Source organism: Cucumis sativus, chromosome 5, assembly GCF_000004075.3.
Source record: "Cucumis sativus cultivar 9930 chromosome 5, Cucumber_9930_V3, whole genome shotgun sequence".
Lineage (NCBI taxonomy): Eukaryota > Viridiplantae > Streptophyta > Magnoliopsida > Cucurbitales > Cucurbitaceae > Cucumis > Cucumis sativus.
In genome coordinates, this window is record NC_026659.2 from 27,712,701 (window position 1) to 27,730,299 (window position 17,599).

General features: G+C 35.4%; 3 protein-coding genes across 3 annotated transcripts; all 3 read right to left on the reverse strand.

Annotated features, from left to right (window-relative positions):
- Positions 1-822: 822 nt before the first annotated feature.
- LOC101210078 lies at positions 823-3,376 on the reverse strand. The gene is made up of 4 exons (XM_004135008.3): positions 3,170-3,376; positions 2,751-2,844; positions 2,552-2,656; positions 823-1,319 (listed from the first exon to the last, which is right to left on the reverse strand). Exons 1-4 carry the CDS (start codon positions 3,310-3,312, stop codon positions 1,050-1,052), a joined length of 612 nt encoding a protein of 203 aa, XP_004135056.1. The 5' UTR covers positions 3,313-3,376; the 3' UTR covers positions 823-1,049.
- An 849-nt stretch (positions 3,377-4,225) lies between these two features.
- LOC101206833 (pentatricopeptide repeat-containing protein At1g77170, mitochondrial) lies at positions 4,226-7,326 on the reverse strand. Its single transcript, XM_004135330.3, has 2 exons — positions 6,977-7,326; positions 4,226-6,019 (listed from the first exon to the last, which is right to left on the reverse strand). Exons 1-2 carry the CDS (start codon positions 7,169-7,171, stop codon positions 4,385-4,387), a joined length of 1,830 nt encoding a protein of 609 aa, XP_004135378.1. The 5' UTR covers positions 7,172-7,326; the 3' UTR covers positions 4,226-4,384.
- Positions 7,327-7,877: 551 nt separating this feature from the next.
- On the reverse strand, positions 7,878-17,303 carry LOC101206588 (DExH-box ATP-dependent RNA helicase DExH3). Its single transcript, XM_004135329.3, has 19 exons — positions 16,889-17,303; positions 16,239-16,393; positions 16,068-16,155; positions 15,735-15,971; positions 15,304-15,399; positions 14,374-14,562; positions 14,089-14,248; positions 13,816-13,946; positions 12,897-13,067; positions 11,650-11,922; positions 11,135-11,329; positions 10,764-10,967; positions 10,583-10,652; positions 10,343-10,491; positions 9,889-10,197; positions 9,745-9,804; positions 9,202-9,354; positions 9,009-9,119; positions 7,878-8,779 (listed from the first exon to the last, which is right to left on the reverse strand). Exons 1-19 carry the CDS (start codon positions 17,105-17,107, stop codon positions 8,315-8,317), a joined length of 3,435 nt encoding a protein of 1,144 aa, XP_004135377.1. The 5' UTR covers positions 17,108-17,303; the 3' UTR covers positions 7,878-8,314.
- Positions 17,304-17,599: the final 296 nt, after the last annotated feature.

A 17,599-nucleotide genomic window follows, 5' to 3' on the forward strand; every position in this document is an offset into this window, starting at 1 on the left:
TATTTGTTATCTAGATCAATAGTTTAAAAAATCAAACCAAAGATTGAAACTAAAAAAATTAGATTTAAAAAAAAGAAAATTATTGAAAATGACCAAACTTATATGAAAATATTTATAAAAAAAATATCATATTCTATTAAAAATAGATAAACACTAATGACACTGATAAAAAATCTATCAATACTTGTCGTGATAAAATCTGAAAGTTGCTATATTTTGTAAATATTTCAAAATGAATCTTCCAAAATGTTTTTTGTTTTTTTGGAATTTAACTCAAAATTTAATAATTATAGTTAAAAAGAATAAAAATCACCGTCAGAAATCGAGGAAGTAAGTTTAGTTTTAAAAAATTAAAAACAAAATGGTAGATGGTTACCCAACAAAATCAAATGAAAAAATGAATGATATGATTTAAAATATAGAAATAAAGACGAGGGTGGATGTGTGAAATAAGGAAGGGAAAGAGTGAGGTACTTTTTCAGATGATCGCGAGAGCTTCGATTCCTCGATCCCTGATTTGAGTTTAAAATAGAATAAATTTCAATTAATGTTATGAGACATTATATAACATTAATTCTATATATTAACGATTTGCTTTGTATATCTTATCTTACAAATTTATTTTTAAAATAGGATTACCGTAAGCTTACCATACACTTGAAAGAGTGTTCTTCACCTTCTCCCAATATCTGTGGCTAAAATTTGAGAATTTAGTTGATATGTGTCGTAAAAGGCGAAATATCAAGCAAATCGAGTAGAAAATAGAACTCTTTTTTTTGCCTGTTCTTAGTTTATAGGGGGCAGTATTGGATTTTTTGTAAGCGAAGCAAACACATTTAGTCAATTTCTCAAAAATGTCTTCTAGGAAGAATTAAACTATGTAGGAATTCTAGGAAGCAACTAGAGATGAACTAAAGTGAATTGGAATTTGATTTGTTTTATCAAATTCTTTCTTGATGTGGTTCATTTCATTTATAGATATTTCAGTAGCCAATTCAATTGCATAGAAAGAAGGATGTTCAAATTATCATAATAGATGTATTGCAAGATTACTTATCTTCGAGAGCTTCGATCTCGTATCTCACCTCCTCCATGTGCTCATTTATGGTCGTCACAGCATCCTGCACACCTTTGATTGCTTCCTTTAGAGCATTGTCGTATTCCGCATCTGCTTCTGCTTCCTCAGTACCTGAAGCTTCGGTTATCTCATGGACATGCACACACTCGTGCTCTCGAGGTGCATTGAATCTACAATTCTCGTGGCTCACCAAGCGCTCTGATGGGCGGCCAGCTTTCTTCAATAACTGAATTTGAGCTGTCTTTAAAGAGATAATAGTTAGGTGAAGATAATCCAAGATCACTCAACTACTAAACTTTATGTCCAACAAAAGCACATTCATTGACAAGTGAGAAAGCATTCAAAGGTAAGCTAACATACCACTACTGAAGAACTTGGGCAGTTAAATGAAAATCTACGTCATTGAGTTCAGCAATTTAAAGAGGAAAAGGGGGAAATCAAGGTGTCATTTCACATCTAGAAAAGTTCGTTAAAGCTGCTTTTAAACACAGAAAATAATAATCTGATGAGTGGAGAATAACAGAATTAGAATCATTTCCTTCCAAGACTAAATTCTAGAGATGCAGCTCATTGTAATACAAAGAAAAGTTGGTTCAATGCAGTTTAGATGGTTAAAATTCCTCACCACCAATGCCATTATCTTATCTCCTATACCCTGCATTTTTCTGGCTAGAATTCTTTGATGAAATGATCGGTAGAACATGACTTTTGCTCGTGCTCAAAACTTGTTTGGATGGATAATAAGATAGAGTTAAAGGAAAACCAGTGCATCATTGATGGATATTGAAGAGCGATCACTCAAATCCACTTGAGGTAACTTTCTTGTTGACATGACAGACACAATAAAGGAATCCACAAATAAACTAGGAATCAAGCTTAAGCTTCAAGGTTTATACATCAATCGACATATCAATATTTATATATATCCATTTTTTTAGATAAGAAACATTTCATTGAATATTTCCATATATCCATTGATGTGAAGGTTTATCAATATTTCTATTAACATGCATAAGAACAACCATTTTACTGTTAAATATAAAATGATACTTGTACCAAATCTAGAATTCCTAAGAAAATGTGAACCGAATATCCATCTTACTTCAATTCGATAGAATTGGAGCTTGGACTTTAGAATATGATGCTTTACACAATTTAGATTTACCAATAGGTAGAGTTTCTGTCTGAACAACGTTTCAAAGGTCTTTTGTATCTTACGCCTTAAGGATTGTTGTCTTAATGTGATAAACATTTATGCCTTATTTCCATACTTAGCAATCAGCAATCCTACTAATTTTCAGCAATTTTTAGAATTACAAGTCTAACTGACTGATTGCGATTGAATGAAAGCACCGTATGGTTTTGAAGTCTAAAATTATACAATTAGCCAAACTTAATCTTCGCAGAGGAGGAAAGGATGCTGCCAAAAAATAAATCCAAAATTTTCTAGAGAACTTTCTGGTCATGACATACCAGGTGCAATTTCTGCTTTTCTTGTTCTTGAACAGATCTAAGCTGGTTGGCTAACTCGAGCCTGTTATGATCTGAACTCCGGAAATTCGATTCGATGTCAATGACCTACAACAAAAGAGAGTCCAAAAAGGAAAATCTCACAAAGAAGCTTAAAGAACAGCACGCCTCAACGAAATACTGTGAAAATCGTGCAACGAACTTGTTTAGAGCAATTACTGAATTCCGTAGTGATCTCACTGCAAAGCTGTTGGTAAGATATCTCCCTTCCTGAAGTCATATACTCATCGAACCCCCTGCGAATTAACAAAACGATAAAGACTTAAAAGATTCCATAGATAATTCGCAAAAATACACTCGAAACTTCGTCGCTAAGCTCGTTTAGGACTAAGACTAACAGAATTCGTTCACGATTTTATAATCATCGATCTGTATGGACCTACTGCGAAAGCAAATGTACATTAAACGAGGTTTAGGATAAAATCATGCGGCGTGGAAAAACAGTAAAACAGAAGTTAAACACATACATATAACTCGAATGATCGAATTCTTCATTTCTTTTGAAGAACAGCTATCAAAATTTCAAAGGAAAACGAAATCGAGAACCAAAATCAATAGTACCTTTTAAGCTTGGAATAAGCTTCAGCTCTACGCTGCTGGATTTCGAGAAACTGGCGGAGCAAAGAGAGAGTGTTAGAGGAATCGGTTTTCCGATCTTCCTCCATTTGTTCATCGAGAGAGAGCTTCTTCTCAAAATCTTCCATTCTTTAGTTTAGTTCAGCGATGTTATGAAACCTCAATTGTCTCACACTTCTCTCTCTATATATACAACTCCGTGAACTTTGAAAGCGTTCAAAAGATTTCATGTTATTTTCAAAATTGCAATATTACTTTATTAGTCTTAAAGAGGAGGGGGGAAAGTTCTCAAAAGGAAAAATAAAAATTGACGTTAAATAAATAACTAAAGTTTAGAAAAAATTATTTACTTCCAACTCGACTAATCATTTAACATTTATGGTTAATCTAACTAACACTATTATTTATAGTTAATCTGACTAATTAGTATGTGAAAATCACGTGGACGAAGTATAATATAATAGTAAGAAACATTGGACAACATATAGACACAAAGTAATTGACCGAATGACGTCCGGCAGAAAACGAAAAATAGCTCACGAGAAAATTTTCAACGCTCTCGTTGTATGCAAAGGGTATGGAAAACAAAAAATCGAAAAATTCCTCTAAATTTTCAGGTAAATTTTAAGTTATCTCCAAAGTACAAGCTTATAAGCTTACAAAACCTAAACTACAAATATTATGTTTGGTAGCCAAAATCATTTTTTCACTGCTAAAATCACTTTTACACAAAAATATAGGGTTTGACAATTCAATGAAAGTGATTTTAGAAAAATAACAGGTGTCCTGTTGATAGTTTTGAAATCATTTTTATTGATTCAAAATCAAGAGTTTGTTACCCGACATAAATTTAATTGTTTAGAAATCAATTGTATCTAAATATTTTGTTTTCTTCCAAAATTACTATTCTAACTATCACTTGCTACTATTGTATCAATTTTCCAATAGAATCAAAATAAGATTAAACTTTCAAGATTTCTAAAACAAACAACAAACATTCAATCTCGAGCTTTAAGGATATTAAGGAAATTTAAAAAAGGATTGATTGATTAAATTTTGTATCAGTTATTTGTAATTATTTTGGAAGTTCAAACCAAATTACATATAGAGAGATTGTGCAAAACGTGAGATGAAAAAAATATGTAAATTACTTATGATTATGAGAAACAACACATAAAGATTATGATGTAACCAAAGAGTTCAATCTAATCTTGTAGCCAAGCTATACCCAGGAACCTTAGCAAGTTGCCTTTGTTTCATAACATCTCTCATCTTTTGAGCCTCTTTCCACATGCCATTGGTAGCATAAATATTGGACAAAACCACATAAACACCATCATTCCAAGGCTCCAATTCTTGTAAATGTTTACCTGCCCATTCCCCAATCTCCACATTCCCATGTTTCTCACAACCTCCAATCAAACATCCCCATATTATCGAATTCGCCTTCATCGGCATCTCTTCAATCATCCTTCTCGCCTCTTCAAGCAACCCTGCTTTACTGAGCAAATCGACCATGCATCCATAATGTGGCAGTTGAGGCTTGAAACCGTAAACATTTTTCATCATATCGAAGTAATGTTTCCCTTCGTTGATCATCCCACCGTGTACACAAGCGCTTAGTACCCCGACAAACGTAACTTGATTAGGAGGAACTCCTGCTTCTCTCATGAATTGGAAGTTCTCGAGCGCTTGTTTCACTTGTCCATGCATTGCATAACCTACAATCAGCGATGTCCAGGATGATACATTTCTATGACCCATGTTCGAAAATACTTTCATTGCTAAGTCCATCCTACCACATTTTCCATACATGTCGATGAGGGAATTTAGCATCAAAATGTTCGATTTCCCTGTGACTTTCACTTGAAACACAAATTTGTGCATTTGGAGAGACAGTTCTAGGTTGCCTAGACTACCACAAGCTGATGTTACGCTAACAATTGTAAAATCATCTGGTTCGAGCCCACTTTGTCTTAACTTAATGAACATATTGACTGCCTCTTTAGCACGCCCACCTTGAGATAAACCAGCTATAATAGCATTCCAGGAACCCAACTTCCTGTTATGGTTTTGTTCAAACACCTTACATGCACACTCAAGATCTCCTATCTTTGAGTACAGACTGATGAGGCCACTTTCGCTATATTGGTCAAACTCAAAACCAAGCCGTATAGCAACTGAATGTAATTGTAATCCTAAATCAAAAGCATAAGCTAGAGATAAAGCCTTAAATACAATTGGAAGTGTGTAACAATCAGGCAAAATGCCTGCTCGCAACATGTCGATGTATACAAAGAGGGCTATTCTTGGGACCTCGAGCCTAGTGTATGATCTAATAATGATGTTCCAGTAAAATGAAGAAGGATGGTTTTCCAACATGTTGGTTCTTAAAACATGGGCATGAATTTGGTACAATTCTAATACATTAGTACAGTTCATCAATAGGGTAGCGACAATTCTCGCATGGTCCATGTTATTGTAAGAGGTGTATGTCAACCAGAAAGGCGTCTCGGTCACAGCATTCCTCTCTGCAGGCTGCTTATTTTGCTTAGGCTCATCCACAAATTGCAAATCGTTAAATTCTACCAGTCGCCTTAACTCGTTTGTCTCAAGGTGCTTGGTCTTGTAATTTGGATAGCAATGCCCTGCCGTCGTTAGGAAGGTATGTCGTGAGCTCTCTGGTGAGCTGCCAACGTTTGTGAATTTGCTCTTTTTTTCATCACAAATACCAAATCTCTCTTCGCATTTGTAATCTGACACGACATCTTGAACAGGAAGCACAAGGCACTTGCCTTCCTTGTGAATGTCAGGGCCTCCGTTTTGAAGCTCAAACTACACAAGCATCAAAGATCTTTACCTATCTAAAACTGGAATGTATAATTGTTCAACAGATACCTTTCAAATCAAACAATATGTCTACATATTACATAAGTAAGAATAAGAATAGAATGGGATTGTGTACTAGGCACACTTCGGCGAGGATAAGTTAAAATGTGTTTCAAATCAAGATAATAAGTAGAAATGTACACCGTTTGCCTACACAGCTTAAGAATATCACAATCCACTCTGACCATAGAGGTAGAGGGGTTGTTTATACTACGTTTGACGATGAAGACCAATTCAATGAAAGTAGTAATTTTATTCAAAACACTCCCGGTTCATCCCTAACAAAACAAAAGAGAATCAAAATGAGTAAGATGAGACTTCTTTCACCACAATCTAAACCCCGAGCTAAGCGATAATTATGGACCTTCGGACACCAGTCAGCTCAAGACATCAATGATTTAATGATGCTAAAGAAAAGAGGAAGGTCGCCTATATATGTACTACTCAATTTAACAAGAATTGAATGATGAACAATCCAAGCCTAGTGGCCTTAAATAAGTCACCATGGATCACCAATGTTGGCTCAAGCAGCTTCAAAGATCCAACTTAGAATAATACAATCTTGGGTTTAGAAAATAGGGCTCTTTCCTTCAGAAATGACCCTCACCACTATTTCACTTCGAGATACTTCCAATTTATCTTCACTCCAACAATTCACGAGAATATCCATTCCTCTCCAAAATTAGAACGACTAATGAGCAGATTCTCCATCTCATCCCCAATGAACCAAAGGCTAATAAATTTTACAGGAAGCTAAACTGTTTGCAGGGGGTCACCAACGATTCAATTACTTACTTAAAGAGTACAGTTAGTGTATTCGAAAGAAAATCGAATACAGTTTACGGACATTATACTCCATGAAAACAACATATGAACAAACAAGAAGAGAAACAAAGAACAAACCTTATTGTTCCCATTATAGCACACGTACTCATTCCCTGATAATGGCTCCGGAGCGTAATGATAGAATCCTCGCCTAGCACGGGAAGCAGCAGAGGAAAGAGACGGTAGAAGCAGTTTGTGAAGGCTGGAACTGTTGCAATCGACGTTCTTAGGTGATAGTAGGAGAAAGTGTGGGAATAGCTTGAAATTGTGCATTCTAACGGAGAAGATCAGACATGGCGGAAACTCCGGTGTCCCATAGCGCCGCCGTCGAGGTGCTTTCTGAAGAACGCCTTCACCGGAAGCGATTGCCGCCTTCGAATCCCGCCTCGGCTCTTCACTGGACTCCAACTTTGACCAAAATTGAACTAAAATATTTTTTATATTATTTTTAAATATAATAAAATAAAAGAGTTTTACAAAAATGAAAACAAATTAACAAACTATTTACTATTTTTAATAATTCTACATATAATTCCTATTTATAATCCATATAATTGGTTTTTGATGATTAAAGATGAGTTCTATACTTTTAAATATGTCAAGACTTTACAGAAAAATATCATGTCAATTAAGTTGTATTCTTTTTTTGCCACATTTTTATGGAATATATATAATGTAATATAAATATACATTATTAGAGAAAAAAAAGACCATTAAATTTCAGAAGCAAAAGACGAAATTCACTGTTTGAGGTTTTGACAAACAATCTAACAATGGATAGAGTAACTATAATGAGTATAAAACTTTAGCGATTTGCAAATATAGCATCAATGAACTTTTATCACTTATATTTATTTGATAGATTCCAAAATGTTATTATATATATACACTGATACTTTGAAATTAATTTCTATATTTGCAGTACTTGAAAAATAAAAACAATACAATTTTTTTAAAAAAATCAATGAATGCCTCAGTCTGCAAAGATTTGATAGGGAAAACAATTTGCTGCTAAATAATTGTAAACCCTATATCAACTCAAATATATATGTTACACAAAGCCAAAGAAAATCCCAAACAAAGAACACAGCTATCACTTTCTCAGAAAAGACAAACTAAAACTAACTAAATTTAATTTATTATTCCAAGTTTAATAACATAACGCCAAGGCCCTAGCTCACATTCTCCTAAATTTTGAGAGCTATAGACACCAGCTCCATCAATGGTATAAATAACTTATCATGATATCATGCCCAAAAGTATACACCTTGATAAAGACTTGTTCTCTTGTCGTCCATCAACCTATCTTGAAGCATGAAGTCGAAGTTCGAGTTGTGCAAACTCTAACACTCACCAGGAACTTGTACATGCTTCAAATGAAGTAAAAATCCACCTGCTGGTATATTGTCTATCAAGTCAACGACGTTTAGACCGCCTTCGTTTTCCAAGAAGTTTTAGCATGTTGTCGGTTACATCAACAGGAGAGTCATCGTCTGAATTCGCATCATTGTTGTCAGAGGTTTGTGTCAACCAGGCCAGAGACTCTATAGCAGCATCCCTCTCGGCAAGCTGCTTGTTTTTCTTAGGCTTACCAACGAATTGCATACCCTTAAACTCTACTAATGCCCTAAACTCGTTTGTCTTGAGGTGCTTGGTTTTGTACTTTGGAGGGGAATGTCCTGCCCTCATTAGCAAGGTCTGAAGCAAGCTCTTTGGGTTGGTACCATCCTTTGTGAATCTGTCTTTGCTAGACAATGCTTGCTTCTTACTGTTTCTACCAAAGACAAATCTCCCTTCGCATTGGTCGCCCGACACCAACTCTTGAACAGAAAGAACAAGGTACTTACCTTCCTTGAGAATATCAAGTCCGGGGTTCTCAAGCTGAAATGACACGATCATCAAATTATCTTTTACCTTTTCTAGAAGGATTAGGATTTATCATCAAAGTAACATATTAATCAAATAATAAGTTCAACACCTTCTGATCCCTATTCTTCTTTCGCTTATTTAGCTGTTTGTATAATTCTCTTGTAAAATGAATTCTTATTATTAATAGAGAAGTTTGTCTCTGTTTCAAAAAGTAATAGTTATAAATTCAAATCCTACTTACTTTGTTTTCAATAAGCTTATCAAGTTCTTCCTTGAGTTGCAAATAGCAGTCCGCCAAACTAGAATCCATAAAAAATTCAACGTAGCCATTTAACATTTTCAAATGACCAGCCTGAAAAAGGAGATATGAATAGTGTTAAGACACCAAAAAAATTAAATTGTTCGTGCAAAGTTCAAACCCGGGAATACATCACCTGTACACCACGATTTACTGCTCCACCAAAAAGAATCAGCATCGAATCAGATATGCCAGTAGAATCGCGTAAGAAAACTGTATTGACCTTCACTTTCTCGCCAAAGACCAGCCATGGAAAGGGAATTGTATTGTAACGAGCATTTACAGAATTCTGTTGCAGAATCATTACAATGTTAGATGACTACGACACCGAAGCGTGTAGCGAGATAACAGATTTGAAATTCCAGCCGTCTTTTACAAAAAAAAAAAAAATTTTGAAATTCAGTTAAGCCTACCATGACACTGCAACATATTGAAATAAAGCATGACATATCTGTATTAACTCTAACCAAACAAAAGTTGTGAGAGTGGATGGCAAAAGTTTCTAGCATCACAGAGGTGTTTATAACTTGGATCTTTGTTTGGACATCATTACAAAGATGTTATACACCAAGAGGCAAAGAGCTAGCCTTAGTCCTTGGAATTGAACAGCATTAGGGTGTGTTGACGAAAATTTGCATCATTGGATAAGATCCCAATTAGATATATGTTTTGGACTTACCGCATACAGCAGGACCTGGCCATCATCCATGGTTTTGAAGGACATGGATGTCTCTCTGTGCTGCATATACGTGAAAAGTACTCAGGAGAGGAGAAAAATGAGATCGAGCAGGGTTAGTTACTACAAAGAATTAGTTTTATTTACCACAACAGATGCTACGCCAGGAAAGAGACCAGAACAAATGATTGCACGAACAAGAGACTGGTTGTGGCTTAACTTATTACTTGTGCTACCATCTAAATCAACTATTCCTGCATCCTTTAAAATGAAGGTAAACTGCCTTCTAAGTGAATCGATTGCTTGAAGTGTTTGCATAGAAAGGAAGTTCCTCCAGCAGTACTCATAGGAAGACCCTTCTCTTTCTGCATCTTTCCATCCCTCATAAGCACGAACAAGCGCCATATGATCACTGTAGTCCTTCGCAGAAAATCTACCCTTCGCTATCCCGGCTAACTGAATCATGGAAACAACAATATAAACTTCAATCTCAAAAACCTATCCCCATGAATCATGGCAACAACTCAGTAAGTGTTAAATTATGGAAGAATAAGATTAGTTAGCCGTAATAATTATGCATACTTCAATAAATGATACTTACGTTCTTTTTGTCCTGAGGCAGAAGAAAAGGATCTCTGACACTAAGGCCGGAAACTATAGTAAGGATAGGATCAAAGCATTGGAAGATAGCACCCATAATCAGCATTTTTCCTAGCTTAGGGTCAACGGGAAGCATTGACAAAAATTTTCCTATTCAAAAACAAGGAGGTTGAAGATGAAACAACCTGAGTAACAGAATGAGAATAATATATTAAAAATACCATATAAGAAAGTAACTAACCAAGGTTTGTCAAGTTCTCCTTCTCATCAAATGCCCCGATCATCTTTAAAAAATCAATGGCATTTTGTACCTGTCAAATAACAAATGAGCCCCTGTTCTCATTTATGGCTGAAATTTTCTGTTGACGAGAATGAACTGATCCCCGAAAAAGAAGAAGAAGAAGAAACACAAAAGAGCTTACAGCCAAGGGTTTTGGTGGCTGTAGAGCAGATGACAAGAATTCTCCTACACTTGAAACCTGCAAACTTTTTATTTGAAGGCAGAGGGAATTTAATGGAGTTCTCAAAAGCTCAGGAAGTTGATACTCAGAAAATGCTGTAAAAACACATTTTGGGTAAAGATGATAACATTTTCCTGGCTGAACACGGCCAGCCCGACCCCTTCTCTGCAACCAAAACCATTATCCAAAGATCAAGCACTTGATACCATAAGCAAAGAGAAATATCAAGTGTATTTCATAAGCAAAGAGAAACATAAAAATACATCTACTTCTTAAGTTTTTCTTTTAAAAATTACATGATAGAAAAATATAGGAAAGTGAACTTGACTTACTTGCCGGGCAGATGCCTGTGATATCCATGAAGGTAACAGACAAGGTGTATTATTTAATGCATCATACGTGGTTTCTTTTGCTTTTCCACAGTCAATAACAAAAACAACATCATTTATCGTGATGCTTGCCTCTGCCATATTAGTGGCAAGAACTACTTTACGGACATTCTGAGCAGGTTTCTCAAATATGAGTCTCTGTAACAACGGCAAAGAAGAGATGAGAATTTCAAGAAACGAGTGGTTCTTAGAGAGAGAGACTAGTGGTAATAAATTATCAATTGTCTCCGTAGATATTTTCAGCAATAGAGGAAGAAAATTTTTGGTACAATGGAAGCTGGCAAATTGTTCACGGATGTGTCAACTGTCAAGTTGCTGGGTTCACATCGGTGGTTTTCTAATACTGTTCATCATTGTTTCTATTTCTCCACCATGACCTTGATACTTAAAAAATATGATAATAAAATAGATCTAAAAATTTTTACAATTCACTAGGAAAAATAAATAAACCAACCAACCTGTTCAGATGTTGCCATTGAACCATGGCATGTCAAAAGCAAAACCCTGTTTGGATCTCCTAGAAGTGGATGAGCTCTCAGTTGATCCCTCAAACTGCTAATATCCTCCCATCCAGTCAGGAATACTAAAACTGCACCAGGTCGTTCCTTCCGACATATGTGGCACAAAACAGCCTCAATAAGATTAAAACCTATGCAGTCAGGCATCCAGGACGAGAGAGAATCTCGCGTGTTGGAACTGTAATTTCCAAAGGTGGATTTATCAAGCGCATCCTGAGCAAGAGAAACAAAGTGAGATAGACCATATACTGCTAATTTAGCAAAAAGTTTCAAGAGATACAACTATACAGGTACTTCTATCAAATTAAAAACTTATTATCAGATCCAATTTCTTATGTACGCAACTGACTAATGGAAAAATTATTACTTGATGTGTTCAAATTCAAAAAAAAAATTTGCTGAAGGTATGTACGCAGGCAATATGTTCAAACCAATCTAAATGCATGGATAGCTTAAATAACTTCATTCCTTTGACCATTTTAAAAATTCTTAAAATTATGAGATCATATCCCATTCTATTTCTTCATCTTTCATCAAGTTTACACAACTAATTAGAGGGATTTTTTTTCTTTGACCATTCATAAATTCAAACCATTTAGGCTCATAATTTACCTAGTACCATGTGCATTGACTCTAGGAACCTTTTTTTTTTTCAATATCCGTGAGTGTTTGGACCAGCTTACACGCACTTGATTAATTTCAGGCGACAACCCGCCTGACCCTACAACATTTGGGTGTCAAGATAACTCGTAGGAACTTAATTCCCAGGTAGGTGGTTATTGAGACAATGTCTCCTTTTCACCACTAGGTCAACCCATGATGGTTGACTCCAAGAACCTTTTAACCACCATCATATCCAAATTGATCATAACAAAGAACTGATAAAGCTACACAGCCTACACTAAACTGGCAGAAAGGCTACCGCTATTGAAACAAAGTGTCAAACCATCAATTTAAAAGTTGGAACAGTCTAGTCTAACAAAGCTCTCATATGGAACTTCTTATGAGGATTTGCATACAAATGAGAAAATAAGAAAATGCAGTAAAGGCAGCTATCAAATGTTTAAAATTATCGCCACTGTTAAAATTCATTTCTTCAAATGCAGGTATTAAAAAATATTCAAAATTCAAAGAAATCACAAAAGACCAATAATTGTAAGAAACGTGATGTACATATGTACACATACCTCCACAAGAGAAGTGATTTGATTTTTCCTTTTTCGTGGAGCAAGTTGTTTCTGAGTTTTCCACACTTTCTCTTGGCCATAATCATCAATTTGATTGAAAGATGTCAACTTGTAACCAGTCGTTTCTAACACATCTTCCAGAAAGTATGACCTCACTGGAAATGTAAAACCCTGACAACAATATGCAATTGAAAATAGCAAACCCCCCAAACAAATATTTAAACATCCAGTGACCTCAAATAATGAAAAACCAACTCCCAAGCATATCCGAATAATTAGTGCTAGCTGTAAAATGATGCACAGGATACAGAATTCCAAATAGATTATTCTTTTTTTAATATGAAAACAATATACATGTCTATGTGTGTATGTGTGTGCCCACTATATAGATTACAAACGGATTATATATCACATATTACATGGGATACATCAAGAAAGTCATCCAAGAGTGTGCAAAGAAAGAAACATTCATGAGAAATGTAATAAAGATCATAGTTGTAGCAAGTGAAATGTTTTGCATGGATCCTACTTGAAAACAAGTAAAAACAGTTTAAAGAGCAAGACAAACCCTTAAGACATGCATGAATTAAACATTATGAAATTTGATTGAGCCTCTGCTCACTTTTTAAATCTTTCTGCTTTCTTTTGCTTCTCTCTTTTCTATAAGTGCCACACATCAAGTTCTAACATCTCTACTTACAAATAAAGCATGCACTCAAGTTTCCAGGGACAAGTCCTAAAGGGCATTAAATGTAAAACTAAAACGTGGAAACCTGCTCACAAGAAAGGTGAAATAAAACTGAATGCCAAAATTTTGGTACAACTAACCTTAACAAAAAAAAAAAAAAAAAATCTTGACATCTAACATAGAAAACAACAAACAGTTTTAACTAATGGGAGATATCAAGCTTTAACTCACTGGGATGTGAATAGTTGGTGCTCCTCCAAAATAACTGGAAAAAAGTTCAGCATTTAAAGTGGCACTCATCAAGATTAATCTTAAATCCCGGCGACGTGGAAGGAGATCCTTCAAGACAATCAACAGAAAATCTGGAAAACAATCAAATGAATACAGATATTAACAATACTTATAAATAGAATAAGTAAAAGAGGCCACATCTCCTTCCCCCAAAAATCAGTTATTTATGCTAAAAAAAATTCAAGGAAAAGTCAAGAAACCTATAAACCAAACCTTCATTCATGCCTCTCTCGTGAATTTCATCCACAAAGACATGGGTAACCCCATCTAGATTACGATCACTTAGAAGCCTCCGAAGTAATATACCACTGGTGCAAAACAACAGATGGGTGTTTTTCCCTTTCATACCTTCTAATCGAACTTTATAGCCAACCTACAAAAAATCTTTGATGTGGTATGGAAGTGAAAATTAAGAGTAACAAATTTCAGAATGCTTCAATTCATGACTATGCATTATTTGCATGCATATCCAAGCATTGTGAAGGAGGGAATGCTCACTGTTTCACCAAGGGATTCTCCTCGCTCTATGGATACTCTTTCAGAAACAGCCATTGCAGAGATCCTTCGAGGTTGAGTGCATATTATGCTACAGAATGCTCCTCTACCAGTTTCAATTTCTGATTCTAATAGGTATTGAGGAAGTTGTGTAGTCTTACCACATCCAGTTTCTCCAGATATAACTACTACCTATCATTGTAACCAACTTGGGATTAAACATATAATACTATCAAAGTGAAGGAACTTCAAACTCTTCTGCATTTTGCAAGAGAAAAAAATTACAATAACTTCCTTGTGAATAAAAGTTATAAAATTGTACACAAGATTGGATGATCAAATACCCTTCCTAATCAAGAGCAACTTCGGTATTTCTAATAATTCAACATTTATTGGTATTGTTGGTAGCAACGAAAATACAAACAGCCATCTCCGCAGCATGCTATGAGATTCAATACAAAAGGAGCATTTGACTTTAGATTTTATGCGGTGAAGTGAATGATTTAAAAAAAAAAACAAATCAAAAGTTTGGAGATATTCTGTGTCATCATAATGACAATACTGAAAAGAAAAAATGGATTTTGAAATCCATTCTACCTCCAAGCTCATGGGGATAATTAAATTATCCATGACGCTAGTAAATGGAATCCTAAGTTCTTGTGAAGTAATAATACGTCGAGATCAAATTTGAATGACCTTAAAAGGAAGAAAAAAAATTACTCAAGAGAGTGGCATCCAAAGTATATGATTCTTTTCAAAATAAATGGCCATGTTTTGCTATATTTCTTATCTGGTGGTTTTTCTTTTTAATTTGAATTTATAATTTCACATCACTCTGCCTAATAGACCACCTGTGGTACTTTGTTAATGGCAATGACTGGCTCCTTTGATTGAGCGAAAATATAATAAATAGTTGACAATTTCTAAGAAAACCTGATTTTCTGCTATTGCCTGGAGTAGTTTTTCCTTCTCTTTGAATGCTGGCAGAGACCTCCTGAAATCCAGTATCTTCCTCCCTTCAGGTGATTCCTGTCAACAATGAAGCACATGAGTTAGACTATACGCAGTAGGTAATAATTGTTATTAGTTATTATTATGAGCCTAGTCTAAAAGCAACATTCCATACTTGCCAAAACACACACACACACACAGAAAGTAAAAAGCAGAAAGGGAGCATGTTTATCAACCATAGTCTAGACTCATTTCTGCATCTATATTTGAAGATCAAAATTTTCTCTTAACTCTCAAAATAGTGAATATTTGCCGGGACCTGGGGTAGGGGCATATGAGTTTCTGTTATTCAAAGTTACAAGCACATGGAAAGGGGAATCTAGGAGCTCAATGTGGAGCATTATTCTGATTACCTGCCATGCTCTTTGCATATTTCGCATCCGCAAACTCCTCCGCTGAAGTACCTTTTCCATCACAGACCCATCAAGATAAGGATCTTCACATTCATCCATATTCACATCTTTAACCTCTTCAATGGACTTGACATCATTTGGAATATCGCTACCCTTTCCAGAACTTAACCGAATGCGATCACAATGTTCCTGTAGTAAACCTTCCACCCTCCTTTGCAAACTTAAAGGAATAACAACCTGTAAATATAAGAAATATAAAGCTTTGCTCCGATGGAATGATATTTGACACAAGAAGTACTGTACTCAAACTGTCAAAATCAAATAGCTCGTTACCTCCCTTTGTGGTCGTTTATCATCCAAATCAGGCCGGTAGTTAGGAAGGGGAACTTTGCTTGCAACTACCACTTTTCCATACATTGAACTGCCAGTGCAGAGCAAATTCTAACTAAACCAAAATATCATTAAAAAAATTATATAAAAATATGAATAAAGTTCCCCATCTACCAGTAGAGCCCCATCTTTTTGGCAAGGTTTGAGATCTGCTCAAAGTCTCTCCTGTCTCTGTTGTCTCTGGATACAATCTCTTGATCCCTTTCATTTCGAGATAGCAAACTAAGTTTCCATTTCCACTCGTCAATGTTGGCCACAGAGGATGAGGCCTACGATTTTGTAAGAATAACTAGTTTTAAAATTAAAACAGCACAATGTACAACTCGACAATGAAGTGAAATGAGAATGATAACAGAAATTCAATTCACAGCCTACAGCGCAACAAGGAAAATACTTCGCCAGACTAAACTCGCTCCAAGGGATGCATCCACTTCCATGCAAAAACCTAATCAGGCGAGGCCACTCAATCCTAATGAAAACAATCTAAATAGCTAAAATTACAAAACACGCATCCGAGCCAACTAAGATTTAATTGATACGGGGCCAAAAAATACAAAAAGAACCCAAATCTAGTCGCCCACTTGCGCTCATCACTAAACAAGCATTTCAAATAAATTTTAGACCAGCAAATCAAATGATTCAGATGTCAAACAGACCTTTCAGAATATAGAACTGGGGATAAATATCGACATGTCAAACAAAGGAATAGAACAATAAGGAACAAATATGTGCAAAAAAGCACAGTAAGGAACGAAATCACCTACCGTATTGTTATCACCATCGCACTCGTACTCATCGTCCGAGAATTGCTCCGCCGCGTAGTGATACGAACATCGCCAGACTCGTGAAACAGAATAGGAACGAGACTGCTGCAGAAGCAGTTTAAGTGGCCTCACAGCAAGACCGTGGTTGCTGGACAGGTCGCAGCTAATGTTCTTCGATAATACTAAGAGAAAATTTGGAAGTCGTTTGATATTATGCATTCTAACAAAGAAGACTTAATCATGGCGGCTGATATGGTGTCCCTTCATCACACTGATCATTTGTACTCTGGCTCCGGCAGCAGCAGGCGATAGCCGACTAGAAATACCAAAGAGCTTTGTCACTGATACTCAGTTCGATTGCCGCCTTCGAACTTGAGCCTTCGTTTTTCTTTATTTCTTTACTTCTTTTATGCTCCCTCCCTCCCTCCCTTAGTATTGAATTCCGTTGGTTTTATTTTCTTTTTAGTTACATTCTTTTTAGACTAAGGTTTGGTTACATTTTCTATAAGAAAAATGTTAAAGGTAGGTTTAAAAATGCTAAATCCAAGCGTGAGTTTTTAATTACATTAGGTTACAATGGTCATCAAATTCAATTTAATTTTTTATTTCTTTAAGTAAAAAGATTAAAAAAATTGAGAGAAAGTTTATAAATTTAATAGCAAAGTGTGATATCCATCGAGTAAAGAAGTTTACAAGTATGTATATTTAGGA